Below are 19,577 nucleotides of genomic sequence, written 5' to 3' on the forward strand. Positions count from 1 at the left end.
AAGAAATTAGGAGATCAAGGAGGGGCCATGAAATAACACTGGCGAGCAAAATAAAGGAAAATCCTAAGATGTTTTATAAGTATATTAAGGGTAAGAGGATGACTAGGGAAAAAATAGGGCCCATTAGGGACAAAAATGGCAATCTGTGTGTGGAGCCGGCAGATGTAGGAGGGGTTCTAAATGAATTTTTTGCATCTGTTTTCACTATGGAGAAGGACGATGTAGACATAGAAATATGGCAGGGGGACTGTGATATACTCGAACATATTAACATCGAGCGGGAGGAGGTATTGGCGGTTTTAGCAGGCCTAAAAATGGATAAATCCCCAGGCCCGGACGAAATGTATCCCAGGCTACTGTGTGAGGCAAAGGAGGAGATTGTGGGGGCTCTGTCACATATATTCAGAACCTCTCTGGCCACAGGGGATGTGCCAGAGGACTGGAGAACCGCTAATGTAATACCATTATTCAAGAAGGGGAGTAGGGAAAAACCGGGGAACTACAGGCCAGTGAGCCTAACATCAGTGGTAGGAAAATTATTGGAAAAAATTCTGAAGGACAAAATTAGTCTCCACTTGGAGAAGCAAGGATTAATCAGGGATAGTCAACATGGCTTTGTCAAGGGAAGATCATGTCTGACTAATTTGATTGAATTTTTTGAGGGGGTGACGCAGTGGATGTGGTATACATGGATTTCAGTAAGGCCTTCGATAAAGTCCCCCACAGGAGACTGGTCAAGAAGGTACGAGCCCATGGAATCCAGGGTGCATTGGCACTTTGGATACAAAACTGGCTTAGTGGCAGAAGGCAGAGGGTGATGGTCGAAGGTTATTTTTGTGACTGGAAGCCTGTGGCCAGTGGGGTACCACAGGGATCGGTGCTGGGTCCCTTGCTGTTTGTGGTCTACATTAATGACTTGGATATGAATGTAAAAGGTATGATCAGTAAGTTCGCTGATGATACAAAAATTGGTAGGGTGGTAAATAGCGAGGAGGATAGCCTCAGTCTGCAGGACGATATAGATGGGTTGGTCAGATGGGCGGAACAGTGGCAAATGGAATTTAACCCGGAAAAGTGCGAGGTGATGCACTTTGGAGGGACTAACAAGGCAAGGGAATACACAATGAATGGGAGGACCCTAGGCAAGACAGAGGGTCAGAGGGATCTTGGTGTGCAAGTTCACATATCCCTGAAGGCGGCAGAACAGGTAGATAAGGTGGTAAAGAAGGCATATGGGATACTTGCCTTTATTAGCCGAGGCATAGAATATAAGAGCAAGGAGGTTATGATGGAGCTGTATAAAACACTGGTTAGGCCACAGCTGGAGTACTGTGTGCAGTTCTGGTCGCCACACTACAGGAAGGATGTGATCGCTTTGGAGAGGGTGCAGAGGAGATTCACCAGGATGTTATCAGGGCTGGAGCGCTTCAGCTATGAAGAGAGACTGGGAAGATTGGGTTTGTTTTCCTTGGAGCAGAGGAGGCTGAGGGGGGACATGATTGAGGTGTACAAAATTATGAGGGGCACAGATAGGATGGATACTAAGGAGCTTTTTCCCTTCGTTGAGGGTTCTATAACAAGGGGACATAGATTCAAGGTAAAAGGCGGGAGGTTTAGAGGGGATTTGAGAAAGAACTTTTTCACCCAGAGGGTGGTTGGAGTCTGGAACTCACTGCCTGAAAGGGTTGTGGAGGCAGGAACCCTCACAACATTCAAGAAGCATTTGGATGAGCACTTGAAATGCCATAGCATACAAGGCTACGGACCAAATGCTGGAATATGGGATTAGAGCAGACAGGGCTGATGGCCGGCGCGGACACGATGGGCCGAAGGGCCTCTATCCGTGCTGTATAACTCTATGACTCTATGACTCATGCTGGAGTATAGGAGCTGTCAGCCTCTGGTACTTCAAACAACTGACCATTCCTCACTAGGGAACACTCAATTGCCACCAACCACGCAGTCTGTGTGTTACTGCTTTCTAATAAGATATTAGTTGCAACAAACAATAAAGTACTTTAAGCCTTGTGGCAGAGAGCTGCTGTGGTTTGGTGCCCCATGAGCATTTTAAAATTTAAATTGAGCATTTAGATTTAAAAGATAACTTATTCGGAGTCACGAACAGGGAATTGACTTTCAAATTAACTTCAGTAACATCTACCACTGGATTGAAATGTTAATCACAATGTTTGTTGTGCTAACTGTATAGAGTTCTAGTTCAATCAGTGTGGTAAGCATTGATTGTATTTTAAATCAAAATTAGCCCAACAACCTATATTTGCAAACAGTAATATTATGTCTGAGATCTATTTTCACTTGCCCTGACTGAATTGTGGCTTTTACATGGCCTCAATGCTCATGTGTTAAGTTAAAATTCATTTATGCACCCTCCTCTGTCACCCCTGGCCCAAGGAATCAGGCAGCATTCCCACATCGGGTAAGATCAGGTTTAGCTGTGATAATCATTATTAAATAGCCTGCCGATACCCGGTATCTAGGCTCATATGAAGAATAGCCTCATGATTGAAATGCTGCAGGGCTGCGTAAGGGTCACCACCTTCAGAAAGTCACACACAGAGACTGTGCTTAGTTTAAATGCATAGAAATAAGTTTAATTAGAAAAATGTTTTAATTTACATTATAATAAGTTGTTTCTTAACTGGAGTTGTTATCGTCTCCGCTTCCTGAAGTGGGCCATGAAAATGTATCATTTTTTGTTGAGCCTCAGCTCCCGCGGTTTATTACCTTCAGTGTGAGTGCTGGGTATTTCAACACTTGACCCTTGAAAGTGTTAATTATGGATTAGTTACTGACAAAATGCCTGCTGTACTAATTTCTACACTGGGCTTTGTGACAGCCACATTAATAAACCATTTTTGGCAGAAGTTGATTTAGGAAGTTAACTTGTTACGGTTATTGTGAAGTGCAGCAATACCAGGAAACAGCAGATGTTGCACAAGTGCCATCATTAAAAGAGTCCTTTCAGCCTTTACAATATGTGCCTTTAGTGTATCATTCTCTGAACAAAAGGTCACTTGGATCACTCCTCTCATTCCTTTGCCAGTGGCATTTCACAGGCACTTCCAAGATTACAAATTACTGTTTTTAACCAAGGAGTGAATTTTGTTGTACAAACCTTTACTCTTGTCTTTGTTTCTTCTCAAGGAAGCGAGACCATGTAAAAAGTTAACACCTCATCTAATGATTAGTTAGTAAGTTAAGGCACCACCTTATGCATTAATGAACCATCCAGACTAAAAGGTTCATCATTTGAATCCTAGTCAATGTTCAGTTAGCTGATGTTAGTTTGGGCATCTGCGGTTAGGAGTGAGGCAAAAAATAAAATCAGCCAGGGTTCCTGCTCTAGATTGTTACCTAGTAACGTGTGTAGATGTTGAGTGAGAATAGAATTGTGGTCGGTTGTGCAACATCCACGCTCTCCCCCCGCCCCCCCACTCCGGTCAAATAATCTATTGAAATTCTCTGTTTAAGTGCACAGATGAAGAATGACTACTTGAAGAGTTGTCGAGAGGGAGTGAGCGTTTTCATTAAAAGATTTAGCATAAGAAAGAAAAAAAATTGCCATCACAGCAGCTCAGCTCGCTCGGCCTTCTGTGAGAGTGCAGGTCACAGGCTGTATAGTTGAATATATTACTCTTTAGGATTTATTCAACCTGCTGCATTCACTCATTTAGTTTTTAAAAAGTATTCAGAAATAGGCTGTCAGTTTTCATCTGTCTTTCTTGGTTTATTCTGTTTTCTGTCCACCTTCTACTACCAGCACATAGCACATTTTAAAATTCTCATCCTTGTGTTCAAATCCCAATATGGCCTCGCCCCTTCTTATTTCCTCCAACTCTACAACCCTCAGAGAACTCTGCATTCCTCCAACTCTAGCCACTTGTCCATTCCCCCTTTTCCCCCCGCCCCCTTCCTTCACACAACCATTGGCAGCCATGCCTTCAGCTGTTTAGGCCCTAAGCTCTGGAATTTCCTCCCTAAACCTCTCTGCCTCTCCACCTTTAAAAGCCTCCTAAAAACCTATCTCTTTGACCAAGCTTTTGATCACCTGTCCTAATGTCTCCTTCTTTGGCTCGGTGTCAGTTTTTGTCTGATTACGCTCCTATGAAGGAGTATCAGTGGGAGAGCATTTTGGTGGTGATCATAATTCAGTTAGATTTAGCATAGTTATGAAAAAGAACAAAGATAGAACAGGAGTAAAAGTTCTAAATTGGGGAACGGCCAATTTTACTAAGCTGAGAAGTGATTTGACAAAAGTGGACTGGAAACAGCTACTTGAAGGTAAATCAGTGTCAGAGCAATAGGAGGCATTCAAGAGGAAGATTCAAGGCGTTCAGAGTAAACATTTCCCACAAAGAAAAAGGGTGGGACTGCCAAATCTAGAGCTCCCTGGATGTCAAGGAGCATACAGGGTAAGATAAGGCAAAAAAGGGAAGCTTTCTTGACATTCACCTGAGGAAGGAGGAAGCCTCCGAAAGCTTGTGAATTTTAAAATAAAATTGTTGGACTATAACTTGGTGTTGTAAAATTGTTTACAAAAGCTTATGTCAGACAACGAGAGCTCAATACTGCAGAAAGTCTAGAGGAGTATAGAAAGTGCAGGCGTGAAATTAAAAGGAAATTAGGAAAGCAAAGAGAGGGCATGAAAAAATACTGGCAAGTAAAATTAAGGAAAACCCAAAAATGTTTTATAAATACATAAAGAGCAAGAGGATAACTAAGGAAAGAGTAGGCTGATTATAGACCAAAAAGGTAACCTATGTGTGGAGTTGGAAGATGTGGGTATGTTTCTTAATGAATACTTTGCATCTGTCTTCACAAAAGAGAGGGACAACGCAGACATTGTAGTTAAGGAGGAGGAGTGTGAAATGTTGGATGGGATAAACATAGTGAGAGAGGAAGTATTAACAGGGTTAGCATCTTTGATAGTCGATAAATCGCCAGGCCCGAATAAAACGTATCCCAGGCTGTTAAAAGAAGCAAAGGAAGAAATAGCTGAGGCTCTGACCATCATTTTCCGATCCTCCCTGGCTACAGGCATGGTGCCAGAGGATTGGAGGACTTTTTTTATTTGTTCATGGGATGTGCGCGTCACTGGCGAGGCCAGCATTTATTGCCCATCCCTAATTGCCCTTGAGAAGGTGGTGGTGACCGCCTTCTTGAACCGCTGCAGTCCGTGTGGTGAAGGTTCTCCCACAGTGCTATTAGGAAGGGAGTTCCAGGATTTTGACCCAGCGACGATTAAGGAATGGCGAGATATTTCCAAGTCGGGACGGTGTGTGACTTGGAGGGGAACGTGCAGGTGGTGTTGTTCCCATGTGCCTGCTACTCTTGTCCTTCTAGGTGGTAGAGGTCGCGGGTTTGGGAGGTGCTGTCGAAGAAGCCTTGGCGAGTTGCTGCAGTACATCCTGTGGATGGTACACACTGCAGCCACAGTGTGCCAGTGGTGAAGGGAGTGAATGTTTAGGGTGGTGGATGGGGTGCCAATCAAGCTTTGTCCTGGATGGTGTCGAGCTTCTTGAGTGTTGTTGGAGCTGCACTCATCCAGGCAAGTGGAGAGTATTCCATCACACTCCTGACTTGTGCCTTGTAGATGGTGGAAAGGCTTTGGGGAGTCAGGAGGTGAGGCACTCGCCGCAGAATACCCAGCCTCTGACCTGCTCTTGTACCATTGTTTAAAAAGGGAGTAAAGGATAGACCTAGTAATTACAGGCCAGTCAGTCAAAACCTCGGTGGTGGGCAAATTATTGGAATCAATTCTGAGGGACAGTATAAACTGTCATTTAGAACTGCACGGATTAACCAAGGACAGTCAACATGGATTTGTTAAGGAAAGGTCAAGTGGAGAATTTTAGCTATGAGGAAGGAGTAGATAGACTGGGGTTGTTTTCTTTGGAACAGAGAAGGCTGAGGGGTGATTTAATTGAGGTGTATAAAATTATGAGGGGCCTAGATAGAGTGGATAGGAAGGAGCTATTTCCCTTAGCAGAGAGGTCAATAACCAGGGGGCATAGATTTAAAGTAATTGTTAGAAGGATTAGAGGGGAGCTGAGGAAATTTTTTTCACCCTGAGGGTGGTGGGGGTCTGAAACTCACTGCCTAAAAGAGTAGTAGAAACAGAAACCCACAAGACATTTAAAAAATACTTGGATATGCACTTGAAGTGCAGTAACCTACAAGGCTACAGACCAAGTGCTGGAAAGTGGGATGAGGCTGGGTACCTCTATTTCGACGGCACAGGCATGATGGGTCGAATGACCTCCTTCTGTGCCGTAAATTTTCTGTTTCTATGAAGCGCCTTGGGACATTTTACTACATTAAAGGCGTTATATTGTAAGTTGTCACCAGGCTAATACTGAACTGGTGTCAAATACAGACGCACAGTATATATCAATACATGGGTTTGAAATTTAATCATTTTATTTTTAATTGAGCACAGATGTGTTAATGTGATTCTGCAAACCTTTATTCCACTAGTAAGGATGCCTGAGATTTCTTCATCCCTCAGCCAATATGGTCATTGAGTAAAAGAACTGCCTGGTACTGAGCTACATAGATGAATTATCAATCCTTGGTCTAAGCTGTTAGCTTATGTCACGGAAACTCCAGGGGCATGATTTTAACATGAAGGCAGGTAGGGACCAGGGGGCAAGATAAACAGCCGCGAAACCCAAAAGGTTAGTTGGCGCGTCGCAATCTGTGAACGCGACCTTAATAAGGTGAATAAATTTTACTTCCGGGCTTCGTGCCCAGCAGCCGGCTTGATTGACTGGCTGGCTGTTGCGCGGGAAGGCCAGGGGTCAGAAGAGGGAGGATGGGATCGTGGGCTGTGGAGGACATGGTGCCAGGAGGAGATCGGGTTGGGAGGGTGCTGATGCTGGGAAGAGATCAGAGGTTGCTCCAAGAGGAAGAAGAGATTGGACGTCGGGTGAAGAGTCGGAGATGGGGACGGGGGGATCGGCCAATCGTGTGGTCATGTCGCGCCAGGTGAGTTTGTTGCACCTGGATGAAGCACTCCTGCTCCTCCAGGCCCAGAAGCAGTGCAATAAAGGCACTCACCTCATGGATCCAGCCCTTCCCGCCTGCTTTCACCTGACGTGAATCGGAAGCAATAGGAAACCCGAACAGGTAGGGTTAAAGTTATTTTACTTTTGTAATACACAAAAAATGAAGTACCTCAACTAGTTCAATGAGGTATGTTGCCCCTTTAAGTATCAGCCCGCCGGCTTTAAGTGGGGACGGGACTTCCGGGTTTCTGTTGTGCGCGCACATCCAAACGTGCCTGGGTGAAACCTGGAAGTGGGCATGTTGAAGCCGGGATGCGGTCCCGCTGCAAAAATCCACTATTTGCACTGCCCACCTGCCGCCTAACCCACCTGTTCTTGGGGGTTAAAATTACCTCCCATGTCTCCGATAATGTCTGGGATCCAACCTTTCTTGGATCCCAAGAGGCAGTTGAAAAAGAGAGGCTGTTTCTTATTGGCCATCTAACAGTCCCAATAGTGGCACACTGGGAATGAATAAATAGACTGTGACGCTCAGAGGTCATGACTTTCTGCTTAAATGCCACTCTCCCAGCATCAACATAAGAGTCTAGAAATGAGAGGCCAGTGTGCTGACCTAATCGATCACTCAGTTCCTTATTTGCATAGCATGAAACAGCTCTGAATGATACTGCAGTTTCCTACAAGTGGTAAATAGAACATAAATCCCCATAGCCTGAATTATTCAGTTACTTCCTGATAGTTGTGCGTAACAGGAGATTAAAGTTACACCTGGTTTCTTCTTAAGAGATAATAACTGGGCCATGTTATTGCTAGTAAAACCACAAGACTGTAAGGTGATATTTACTCTAGTTTCCTTTATTGTTCTCTGTGTTTATTCGTCAAATAGTGAAGAAAATATGTATAATATGTAACTTGAAGATAAATAGATACCATAAATTGTTGCAAGATGGCTGTTTTCCTCAAGCACAAGATTTGTGTAAATTCCTTGCCTACATTCATAGCACATTTACATTACCATGCAACCCCACTTTCTATGTCCATGCAGTGAAGTAAGCACGGCAGCATTGGAGCCTCTTGGTGATGGGGATGGAAGGGATCTCACTCAGGGAGAGGAAATGGAAAAAGTATCATGGGGTGGAGTGCATGATGCATTTCCTGAGGTTGGGTCTGAGCCATGTTGTTGGGACAGAGTAGGGGGAGCTTTACTCTGCATCTATATATCACAGGAACCATGAGGCAGGGTAAATTAGGCACTTAAAAGGTCATCTCCAGATTGAGATATTCAATAGTAGGCTTCACCAATGATTTGGTTGGTAAAGCTAGCATGTAACTGAACCATCCAGACTGGCAGTTCCCAGGTTTTGACTGGGTTCAGTCTGAGTTGGCTGATCTCAGCCAGGGTGGCACTGGTATTCTTGCAATTTGCAATTAGCCTCACTGCTCCTGGATTCTTGAGTAAGGTACCAGAAGGCATACAGAACCTGTAGAATTGTATCCCAAGCAGGGGTCCACACCTTGAGGGGAGAAAATTGGTATTTTTCCAGGAAATGACATTTACTCTGTCCTAATAAAAAGCTCAATCATCCAATAGAAAATGCAAATATTTAGACATTGAATGGTCAAAGGATTAGCCTTGGATACAGTGCTCTATCAACATTCACTGTTCAGGCTTGTGCATAAAGTATATGCAACTCCAGTGTTTGCAACTAACACTTGGGGATTGATCCGAGTTGATCCTAGCCTGGACCTAAGTAGTCTATTATTTTTGCATGTGTTCCCTGGTCTCTTTTGGCTTTCTTTCAAGTAATTGTAGAGTCACAGCCCAATATATTTCCATGATTACTTCACCATGTTGTTCAAGCTGTATGTAATATAAACATCTGAGCTCTTGACTTTTCCAGTTTTTACTTTGCAGAGGTCTCCGACATCTATTTTTATATGCATTTAGTTACCATAAAATCAAATGTTTAGACCCAACAAGGTTGCAAGTGCCACCTCTATTTTATGGGATGCCTTTTTCATCTAAAGCACTTGAGAATGGCTACTTGGGCCATGTAGCCCAGGTGGTAAATCAATATGCCATCATGAGTCATCATCTCTAGAAGAGGAAGGATACAGGGAAGGGAGAAGAACATAAATTGGATTGCAAATTCCTGTAATTGAATGTGAGCTCAGCTTTAATTGAATTCCTCATGGCTGAATACCAAAAGCTTGTTTCCTCTTCTAGGAATTTTGGTACCAACCTGTCACACTTATCACATAAGAAGCAGGAAGAGAAGTGATTGGATCTGAGACTAATGAACTGAAATACATTTCTTTAAGGCTGTTGTCCAATGTCAGGAATGTGAGTGACATGCAGAGAGAGGGTGTATGGAGAATACACCCTTTGAAATGGATAAACCAGTTTAAGTGCCCTAAAGGGTTTTAGTACCATGTTTGTTTTGAGTTTAAACATATCATTGAAACATATAAGATTCTAAGAGGGCTTGACAGGGTAGATGCTGTGAGGATGTTTCCCCTGGCTGGAGAGTCTAGAACTAGGGGACATAGTCTCAGGATAAAGGGTCAGACATTTAGGACTGAGATGAGGAGGAGTTTCTTCACTCAGAGGGTCGTGAATATTTGTAATTCTCTACCCCAGAGGGTTGTGGATGCTCAGTCATTGAGTATATTCAAGACTGAGATCAATAGATTTTTGGAGTCTAAGGGAATCAAGAGATATGGGGATAGGGCGGGAAAGTGGAGTTGAGGTAGAAGATCAACCATGATCATATTGAATGGCGGAGCAGGCTCGAGGGGCCGTATGGCCTACTCCTGCTCTTATTTCTGATGTTCTTATTAAAGACACTTCAAATTTGTGCTTCAAATTTGGATTTAATCAAAGTTTGAACACTGTATTTTTTTCTTCTTTCCTATTGCTCTGTCTTCTCTCGTCTTTATGTAACTCCTGTCACATTGAAATGTTTCAAGTTGCTTTGCACAATGCCTTTTTTGGATTATTGTGTCTGTTGACATGCAGGCAAAAAAAAACATTTAATTTGGAAGGCCCTGCCTTGGATCAGAAAATAGGATACACAACTGATTCACAGATCCAGTGGGCAATCTGGGGGCTACCAGAATACATGGCCTCAATTTAATGTATAAATGTGCCTTAAAAAGAATCCTACATCAAATCTTGTGACTGTGTGTGAGAATAGCATTCTGCTCACCAATAACTCGACACAAGGGTGTCTGGGGACCTGCCCTGCTCACATAAGGCTCTTAAGTGTACTGCCATAAGCCTTGGGTATTGATGCAGAGTGAAATGAATGGCTGCAGAATTTTTTTCTGGAAAAGCTAGTCACTGTCCAGCCTATCCTGCTGGAATGTGCATGTATGTGAACAGAATTGGGCTTGGCCATGTGTTAAACAGCCCATTGACATTGTTTGGCTTCACAAATGAAAAGTGGCAATTTGGGCATGGTACTAGAGGACTGCTGGTATGCATGAGACTGCAAAAGTTTGCACCTTCAGGAGAGGAGGAGAGACAGTTTTAGAGAGAGAGCGAATTATATAGCTTCCTACCTAAAGCACTACAGTATTTCACCCTGATTAAAAAATGTGAGTTTGTCAAAGATCAGGGCAGCTCAGGAACGATATTGACACTAGAGTGTGTTTCGGACCATGCTGACAGACGAGACCAATGGCAGCATACCTTGCCTTTATGACCTTGGTGCGGAGGGAGGAGAGATTAGAGAAAACAATTATAAAAGCAAATGCATGTAATGTGGGTGATTGAAAGTTACAAGATTTGTGTATGTTGCTGCTTGAACATTCTGTTCCTATGAGATTTACTGGCTCATTTCTCTGAAATTATTAGCCTAAAGAAATAGCCATTTCATGGGCAGGGGGGATGTTCTCGTGCATTACAATTTTCTCCCAAAGTTGCAAAACAGTTCTTGACTAAACCTCTGCTGTTTTTGGCCTTTATTTTTTATGTGAAAAAATGACTCATGCTTGAATAAGTCATGCAAGGCCAAGGGAAATCACAGCATGCCCCAACAAACGTCTGGCTTAGAACAGGATTAATGAGTGAGAGGAGATCATGCATGCAAAAAAATGCTGCAATAATTTCCTGTGCGTGGGCGTTGGCAGCGTGCTCAATATATGTTCTACTGATGGAGACTGCCACTAGTAAGCACAAACCCAACCTTTGTTTTTAAAACAATCATGTACCTGTACTCCTATTGCACTGGTGTAGAACAGTGCATAGTTGTTGTGACTCGAGTCTTACGCTGCTTTTACGTTGGCTTTAAGGTGCTTGCGTTGCCTTTTCCTTGTGTATGGTTCTTGTGTGCCCATTTCTTACCAGGTGTTGCCAGTAGCTGGTTGGAGCCAATCCTGCACATCAGGAACCAGTAATACAAGCACCTGTTTGAGGCAACAGTCAAAGCAGCTTTAAAAATACACAAATTAGACAAGCTCCTGGTTTTCAATTTGTGTCTTTTTCACAAAAAAAAAATTTTTTTCTCCCCTCAAGCCATTTGGATTCTTGCTATTTTCACATGATTTTTCACCCTTTGCCTTTTTGGCATTCAGCTCTCCAAATTAAAACCCCACTGTTTTGACATTTTATATTGCCTGATTTGAGCAGTAAATGCTGCTTCAGGTTTCTGATTGTTAAGAAGTCCCAATATAAAATGCAAAACTATTGCTCACTGAGACACACAGAGAATACCAATAAAATAACATGCACACAACCTTTTTTCAGCTCTGTAAGATCACTATTTTTTCCTTATGTTTTCCACTGAAAGTTTGACCTTTTCTTCCCTTCCCTGACTTTTGAAAGGTCTAAAATAAACCTTTGAAAATGAAGAAACCAAAACATGGATCTGAACAAATTAGTAATAGCTGAAATTTGGATTGAAGGGCCGAGTCACAATCATCATCTGGACTCAGTGTAAACTTAATACCAGGCTGATTTACCCTCTAAAGTTGCGCTTCCTCCCTCTGAGTGGACCATGAAGCTGCGTGATTGTCAGACAGAATGTGTACTTCTGTGGGGTGGGACGGTAATGGACTCGCCATTGACTGAGTTCCAATACTGCACCTTACTTCATGTTATGGATCCAGTCAAGAACTAATCAAGGCCTTTTGGTGGCTCTCCTAAGGCTCATTGGGTAAATGTGTGCTTAGGCATACAGACCAGGAAAGTCCAACTTTTGAATTCTGGTCTATGCTGTTGGCTGACTGTAAAAGGAAAAATAAAACTGGCTTCTGTGCCCTTGGGCTAGGGAGAGTTCCTGTTCCTGATCATTAACCAGTGACCCTGCTGGAAAGTGCATGTGTATCGATACCTGATGAGGACAGGATCAGGCTCGGCTGTGATTCCCCCACCTTGGTCAGATATCCTGTTGGTACTGTCCAGGTTCACTGATGAAGAATAGTCACTTCAGTGAGGCACTGTAAGACTGCTAACATCCATGGAACTGCAATCCAGAAGGAGCAATGCCACGAGAACAAAAGGGGAGCAGTCCTCTTGTTTTTCTTTTCTTCTTGTTTAATGGAAGCCAGGACAGGAATTTGAGCTCTTCATGCCTGGTTGGATGACTTGATATCATTAACCAAAGGGGGGTTATGTCAGTTTATAGGTGTCTGTGTGTAGGAAAATACCTAATTTTGCAATGATGACTCTTCGATCCATGTGATGCTCATATAAATGAAGGTTACTTATAAACTTGTTTTGTACCTCAAGTATTTTTTTAAGTTCCTGTTCCAAAAAATGAAGCAATATGTTTTCTGTACACAATAATTAAATGGAGAATTCACATTCCCAAGTTACCCAACAGTTACAAAACTGGCATTTTGAGGTTTCTACTTTCGTTTTCTAACTGTTCCTCATATAGCCTGCGCTCTTCTGTGCTGTTGACTGCTCGAATAAGCTTGTGCAGCACAAAATTTAGCACTACATTTTTCATTTATTTTGTTTGTTTAGAGTTTCTGGACAGACTGGAACATTTTCTCTGGTCACCTTCACTAACAAAATTGTGATCACTGTTCCTAGCAATATCATAAACATGTTCTTTTAGAATCATTTATGATTTCACTGGAAATAATCGATATAGGAAGCCATGCCACTATATTTATGAAGTCCGCTAACACATAGTGCCCACAGGATCTCTCCCCTCCAATCCCATTGAGGCAATTATGTCACAGAATTTACTCAGGGTGGGGGACTTCAATGACGATCACCAAGAGTGGCTCGGTAGCACCACTACTGACCGAGCTGGCCGAGTCCTGAAGGACATAGCTGCCAGACTGGGCCTGCAGCAGGTGGTGAGGGAACCAACACGAGGGAAAAACCTATTTGACCTCATCCTCCCCAATTTACCTGTCGCAGATGCATCTGTCCTTTACAGTATTGGTAGGAGTGACCACCGCACAGTCCTTGTGGAGACGAAGTCTCGTCTTCACACCGAGGACACCGTCCATTGTGTTATGTGGCACTACCACCATGCTAAATGGGATAGATTCAGAACAGATCTAGCAGCTCAAAACTGGGCATCCATGAGGCGCTGTGGGCCATCAGCAGCAGCAGAATTGTATTCCACCACAATCTGTAGCCTCATAGCCCGGCATATCCCTCACTCTGCCATTACCATCAAGCCAGGGATGAATCCTGGTTCAGTGAGGGCCTTGCCAGCGACACTCACATCTCATGAATGAATTTTTAAAAAAAGATGGAAAAAAAAGACTGGCATTGATTGCCTCTCCGAGTTTCAAACCTTGCAAACCTGTCTCACAGAACAGGTAGCAATCTCCTGCCCTTTGAAGACTGTCCACTCTCAGGGCAGAATCATTTTACCAGCAAGAATCCTTGTGGAGATTTTTGAGGTATATTTTTCTACGTGTACACTGGTGATGGAGAACCTCTCATGTCGGCGACACATACCAGAACATCACAGTGGGCATGCTGTGCTGCTCGTGATTTTCTGATGTGTGCTGCAGGCAGGCAAGGCTCCCCATCCTGGTGTGTACTTGGAAAATGATCCCCTTGATTTATAGCTTAGAAAACAGCTCACCAGAAAATAAATAGTGAGGAAAATCCTTGGTTAAAAATGTTGTCAGTTTAAAAAGATCATTAATTTGGCTAATGGTTCCTGTTGGAATGAAACAAAATGGAACAAATGTGTCCCCCTCCCCAAAATGTTAACCTCCTCCTCCCAGTATTATCTGAGGTGTTGGATTAAGTCAATGTTAATAATTGAATAAGACCCAAATACTGGCATACAAATGAGGCATACCAAGGTTTGTTACAATAATGGGGTTAAATCGATATGAAACTGCCAATGGTGCTCCGTTGCCATGTGTTTACAGTATGATCTTTTAAGTGAAACAGTGTATTCCTTGTTGAAAGGACTGGTGGCAAAGCAGTTTCTGCGTAATCGGATCTAACTAACTGTAATTATACTGTTGACGGATTAAGGAGGCTTTAAAAAGTTTCTCAATGAATTCAATGTTCTCATGTATAATGGAGAGAGACCTCACACTGATTGTAGAGAGGTGGATGTTAGTGAGTCAGCACTTCCTTCTCTTACTGTAAATATAAGCAGAAGTATCTAGCCTCCCGAATTACTGTTAATTTGGGACGTCAAGATAAGATCAAGGCAACCATTGAATGCAATGTGAAAGGTCGACTAGTTATGGGATAATAGAGAAGTGAAGGTGATAACTAGGATTTGAATACTACAAGTGATCTGTGCCACATTTGTATAGGCAAGCAACAGCTGGTCAGTGCTGGCTATAGAAAAAAGGTTACCTCATTTTGAATTTAAACTCTACAGGAAGGTGCTACAGATTTGTTGACCGGATCAAATTCACAGTTTTAGATTTTTATTAAAATCATGGACAGTATAAGGAGACCAAGATAGTCAATGGTTAGGTCATGTTTTTAGATGTGACTAAGAGCCAACTGACAAAACTAGCAAAGGAGCTCCACACTCGGCATTTGAAGACTGGGCAGATTGCACTCTCAGTGCCATCAGGGTGTATCAGAGGGCACCAACTTTTCACCTGGTCAAACATCGGTGACAACATCAGATTGAAAGAAGTGGTGTGCGGCTTCATAGAGCGTATGTATGACTGACGTGGCTAACAGACTTTTTGTATATTACAGACACGGGCTACAATGTCACTTCACTTTTTGGAATCACTGGACTAGTGGTTAAAGCACATATAAGGATTGCTTTTGTTTAAATATGTATCCTTCAGATTGATTGTTTAAAATGTTTCTTACCAATCGTCTTGGGCAATAAAGCTCAGCTGTGCAGAATTATTTTTGGTGTATGGTTGTAAATGCTGAAGAAGCTGCTTTTACTCATTTGCTGTGAAGATATTTCAGGTGTTTGGAGCTGGGGAGGATTCTAGAAACGCGTGATCTATGTACATATACTGTTGGGCTTCGTCTCTGGTTTCTAATCATGTGATTGGAAGCAACTGGAGAGCAGAGAGGGAATGGAGGGCAACAGCATTAAACTCTTCCTTAAACTGGTGTCTGCTGCAAAAAAGGTTTGAATAGCAGAAAGTTTGTTTTTGTAGTAACTTGGAAAAATTATGCTCTGGCACTTGTGCCCTTCAGATTTAGATGGAAGGATGTAAATGTGGAGCAGTGAGTAGTTTGATCGGAAAGGTGCCCTTGAGCACTGCTTGTATGTAGAAGTTCCTTGAGCTTGGTAATTGTGCAGGTGGAAGCCTGGTCAGATGCCCAATTTATATATACTGTAGCAGACAGGGAAACAGGCAGGTAAATATCAAAGCCACTTGTTATTTGGTCATCTGTATTTTGAAAATAAATTAACAATGGGCATTAGCGATTCCTCTTGCTTTTGTGTATCTGGTTACTGTATTCTAGTATCTTTTGTCCTTCAAGTGTTAATGATTAATCAGAACCTCTACAGTTTCAACAATTGCTCTGTAACATGAAGATTTTAACGCTTGCTGTTTGTAGTTAAAACACATGCATTGCATTACCCCCGTGTGTTATATTTAAAATAAACAGATTAACAACTGCATTAAAACAGTGCAGACTGGAATTTATGTGAACTCTTTAAGACACTCTAGGAATTAAACCATTGAAAGTTAATTAAAACAATGAACACTGGAATACAAGCAAGATGTCACATACTGGAACGATATCTCAAACTGTGGTGTTACTTACCTCCCTCAATCTTCCCCTCTTCCTACCATGGTGTCGCATAATCACTCAATGCTGATTTACCTTGTATTCTTTCCTATTCTCAACTTTGGTGATGGGTGTTCATTCTTCACAGACTCCTCAATTTAAAAAAGACTGATCTTTTATCCAACATGACTCGATCAGTAATCTGTGACTTGTTGGTGTCTCAAGTAGTTACATCAAAACTACAGCATAGAAACAGGCTATTTGGCACAACTGGTCTATGCCGGCGTTTATGCTCCACACGAGCCTCCTCCCTCCCTACTTCATCTAACCCTATTAGCATACCCTTCTATTCCTTTCTCCCTCATCTAGTTTCCCCTTAAATACATATATGCTATTTGCCTCAACTACTCCTTGTGATAGCATGTTCCACATTCTTACCACTCCTTGGGTAAAGAAGTTTCTCCTGAATTCTCTATTGGATTTATTAGCAACTGTTTATATTTAGTTATGATACCAGCTCCTTCCTATGTACACATGAGATGTTAACGCCTGCTTACGTTTTCCTGTAAATGTAGAAGATTCGCTTGTACATTATTCCACCATTGCTTTTCTCTTTGATAATTGGTTTAGGTTTTGAAGTGTGTTTTGTTTCTATAGGTGTGACAATGCCCTCTCATTCATGCCTTTGTCACCTCCAATTTGGTCTAGGCTCAACTTTTTCAATTTCCCCCTAACTGGGTTCCTACACAAACTTAATTCATCCAGAGTTCCACCGCCCACATCCTGCCCTAATTAAAGTCTCATCACCCAGTCCGTACCAACCTGCACTGGCTCTCTATCGCTGCTTCGCATCCCTTAGTACACAGTCCTTCATTTACAAATACATCCATGACCTCACAGCAACCTATCACTACAAATTTCTTCAACACTACCTCCCAGCTCTCACCCTCCACTGTTCTGAGTCGGGACTACTGTAGGAACATAGGAACAGGAGTAGGCCATTCAGCCCCTCGAGCCTGTTCCGCCATTCAATTAGATCATGGCTGATCTGTATCTTAAGTCCGTCTACCTGTCTTGGTTCCGTAACCCTTAATACCCTTGCCCAACAAAAATCTATCAATCTCAGTTTTGAAATTTTCAATTGACCTAGCCTCAACAGCTTTATGGAGGGAGAGAGTTCCAGATTTCCTCTACCCTTTGTGTGAAGAAGTGCTTTCTGACATCACTCCTGAACAGCCTAGCTCTCGTTTTAAAGTTATGTCCCCTTGTTCTAGAACTCCCCCATCATAGCGTAGATAGAGAGAAACTATTTCCTATCAACTCCTTTGATCATCTTAAACACCTCAATTATATCACCACTTAATTTTCCATGATCAAGGGAACATACAAGCCTAGTCTATGCAACCTGTCCTGATAATTTAATCCTGTTAGCCCCGGTATCTGTGCTTCTGCTCTGCCTTTGTCTTTATGCATCATGTCCTCATGTTTTGGAATTCTCTTCCTAACCCTTGTGCTTTGCTGCTTCTTTCACCACCTACCATGAACTCCTTAAATCTACTGTATCGACCACCCCTTGGGTAACCTCACCTAACGTCTCCCTAGTCATGCTTGGTGTTCAACTAGCTCCTTTCTGATGTGCTTTGAAATGTTTTAATGTGATATGGGTGCTGTGTAAGTTTTATACATTTTATAATGGTTGATTTTTTAAAATTACAGCACATCTACCAAAATGGCGAGCAAGATGATGGAAAATTTTGGGAAGAAGTTGATTCGTAGACGAATTGTTGACTGCAGCACAGATGAAACCCGTTTTGTCAGGTGCCTGACAACATTGGACCTAATTGCTCTGGGGGTTGGCAGCACTCTTGGGGCAGGTGTGTACGTTTTAGCTGGCGAAGTAGCCAGGGACAAGGCAGGTCCTGCTATTGTCCTCTGTTTCTTAATCGCTGCTCTTGCCTCGGTACTTGCTGGCCTGTGCTACGCAGAGTTTGGTGCCAGAGTCCCCAAGACTGGATCTGCTTACCTCTACAGCTACGTGACTGTGGGTGAAATATGGGCTTTTATAACCGGCTGGAATTTAATCTTATCGTATGTATTGGGTAAGTTTGTGTTTAATTTCGACTTCCTTTTCAAACTGTCCCAAGGGCTAAAGCTTATTTTTCGTTTTCTGTTTGAATGAATTTTTTTTTGCACTCTCATCTCGAGTCAGAAGGTCATAGGTTCAAGTACCAATCCAAGACTTGGACACATAGGGATAGAATTTCCATGGGAATTCTCCCAATCATCCACCGTAACTTCAGTGGAAACAGCATAAATGGCCATCTATGCCATTTTTCCAGGGTTTCTGCCAAATTTACAGTGGGCAACCAGGAGACCCCCCAATGGAAATTCCACTCTGTAATCCGTGCTGACACTTCATTGCAGTACTGAGGACACACTGTGTTGTTGGAGGTTCCATCTTTCAGATGAGATTTTAAACTGGGACCCGTCTGCCCCCTCGGATGGGTGTTAAAAGATCCCAAAGCACTGTTGGAAGAAGAGCAGGGAGCTCTCCTGGCATTCTGACCAACAATTATCACTTGACTAACATCACCAAAATCAGATTAAATGGTCATTTGTCTCACTGCTGTTTGTGGGACCATGCTGTCTGCAAATTGGTTGCTGCATTTGCCTATAAAACAACAGTGACTACACTTAATAAGTATTTTATTGGTTGTAAAGCATTTTGGGACATCCTGAGGACATGAAATGCGCTTTATAAATGTAAGTTTGTTTGTTCTTTAATCAAATCATTGGAGATGCAAACAACGTTGTAGGGTGTGTAGCCAGAGGGTTCAAACATGAATCCCATGGGGCAATAGTGAGTTTGTACCAAGCACTGGCTTGCTCCATTTGGAGCACTGTCTATAATGCTGATCACTGTAATACAGTGGAGCCATCCTGGTTTTGCAAAGGATGCAGAGGAGGGCAACTAAACTGATATCAGGGATTAGGCAACCGAGCTACAAGGAGCGACAATGGAAGATGGGAATGTTCGTATTGTAGAAAAGCAGACTCAAGGAGACCTTATTGAATTTCTCACGGTTCTAAGGGGTATGGATAAATTGAACCACAATAAATTGTTTGACATATCCACAAACTCTGTAACCAGGGACATGGACTTGAGGTCAGAAGAGGAAAGGTGCGCAGACAGTTTAGAGGGTGTTGAATGTGCAACCGACTGTCCAAGGAGACAGTGGAGGCAGATTGTGTTGGAATGTGCTAGAGGGAGCTGGATAGTTAGTTTTGTTTTAATGAAAGAAATGATTGAGGAGTACAAGAGACAGAAATTTTGACTTTGGGTCAGGCCAAATGGACCACAATAGTTGTCTTATTCTGACAATACATTT

At 42.6% G+C, this 19,577-nt stretch overlaps 1 protein-coding gene and 1 long non-coding RNA gene across 4 annotated transcripts in view; one reads left to right on the forward strand and one right to left on the reverse strand.

The window, feature by feature from the left end:
• LOC137333005 (uncharacterized) overlaps positions 1–16,439 on the reverse strand; it is a 38,587-nt gene extending 22,148 nt beyond the window's left edge. The window contains exons 1-2 of one of the 2 annotated variants that reach the window (XR_010965778.1): positions 16,225–16,439; positions 11,244–11,438 (exon numbers count right to left, since the gene is read on the reverse strand). This is a non-coding gene — a long non-coding RNA (uncharacterized lncRNA). The remainder of the gene's footprint in view (positions 1–11,243; positions 11,439–16,224) is intronic. The other variant, XR_010965777.1, reaches the window with a different exon arrangement.
• LOC137333004 (high affinity cationic amino acid transporter 1-like) overlaps positions 1–19,577 on the forward strand; it is a 40,687-nt gene that overhangs the window by 5,904 nt on the left and 15,206 nt on the right. The window contains exon 2 of one of the 2 annotated variants that reach the window (XM_067997073.1): positions 17,905–18,287. In XM_067997073.1, coding sequence (XP_067853174.1) covers positions 17,918–18,287 — 370 coding nt within the window. In that variant the 5' untranslated portion in view covers positions 17,905–17,917. The remainder of the gene's footprint in view (positions 1–17,904; positions 18,288–19,577) is intronic. The other variant, XM_067997074.1, reaches the window with a different exon arrangement.

The sequence above is a fragment of the Heptranchias perlo genome, chromosome 15 (assembly GCF_035084215.1).
Source record: "Heptranchias perlo isolate sHepPer1 chromosome 15, sHepPer1.hap1, whole genome shotgun sequence".
Classification (NCBI taxonomy): domain Eukaryota; kingdom Metazoa; phylum Chordata; class Chondrichthyes; order Hexanchiformes; family Hexanchidae; genus Heptranchias; species Heptranchias perlo.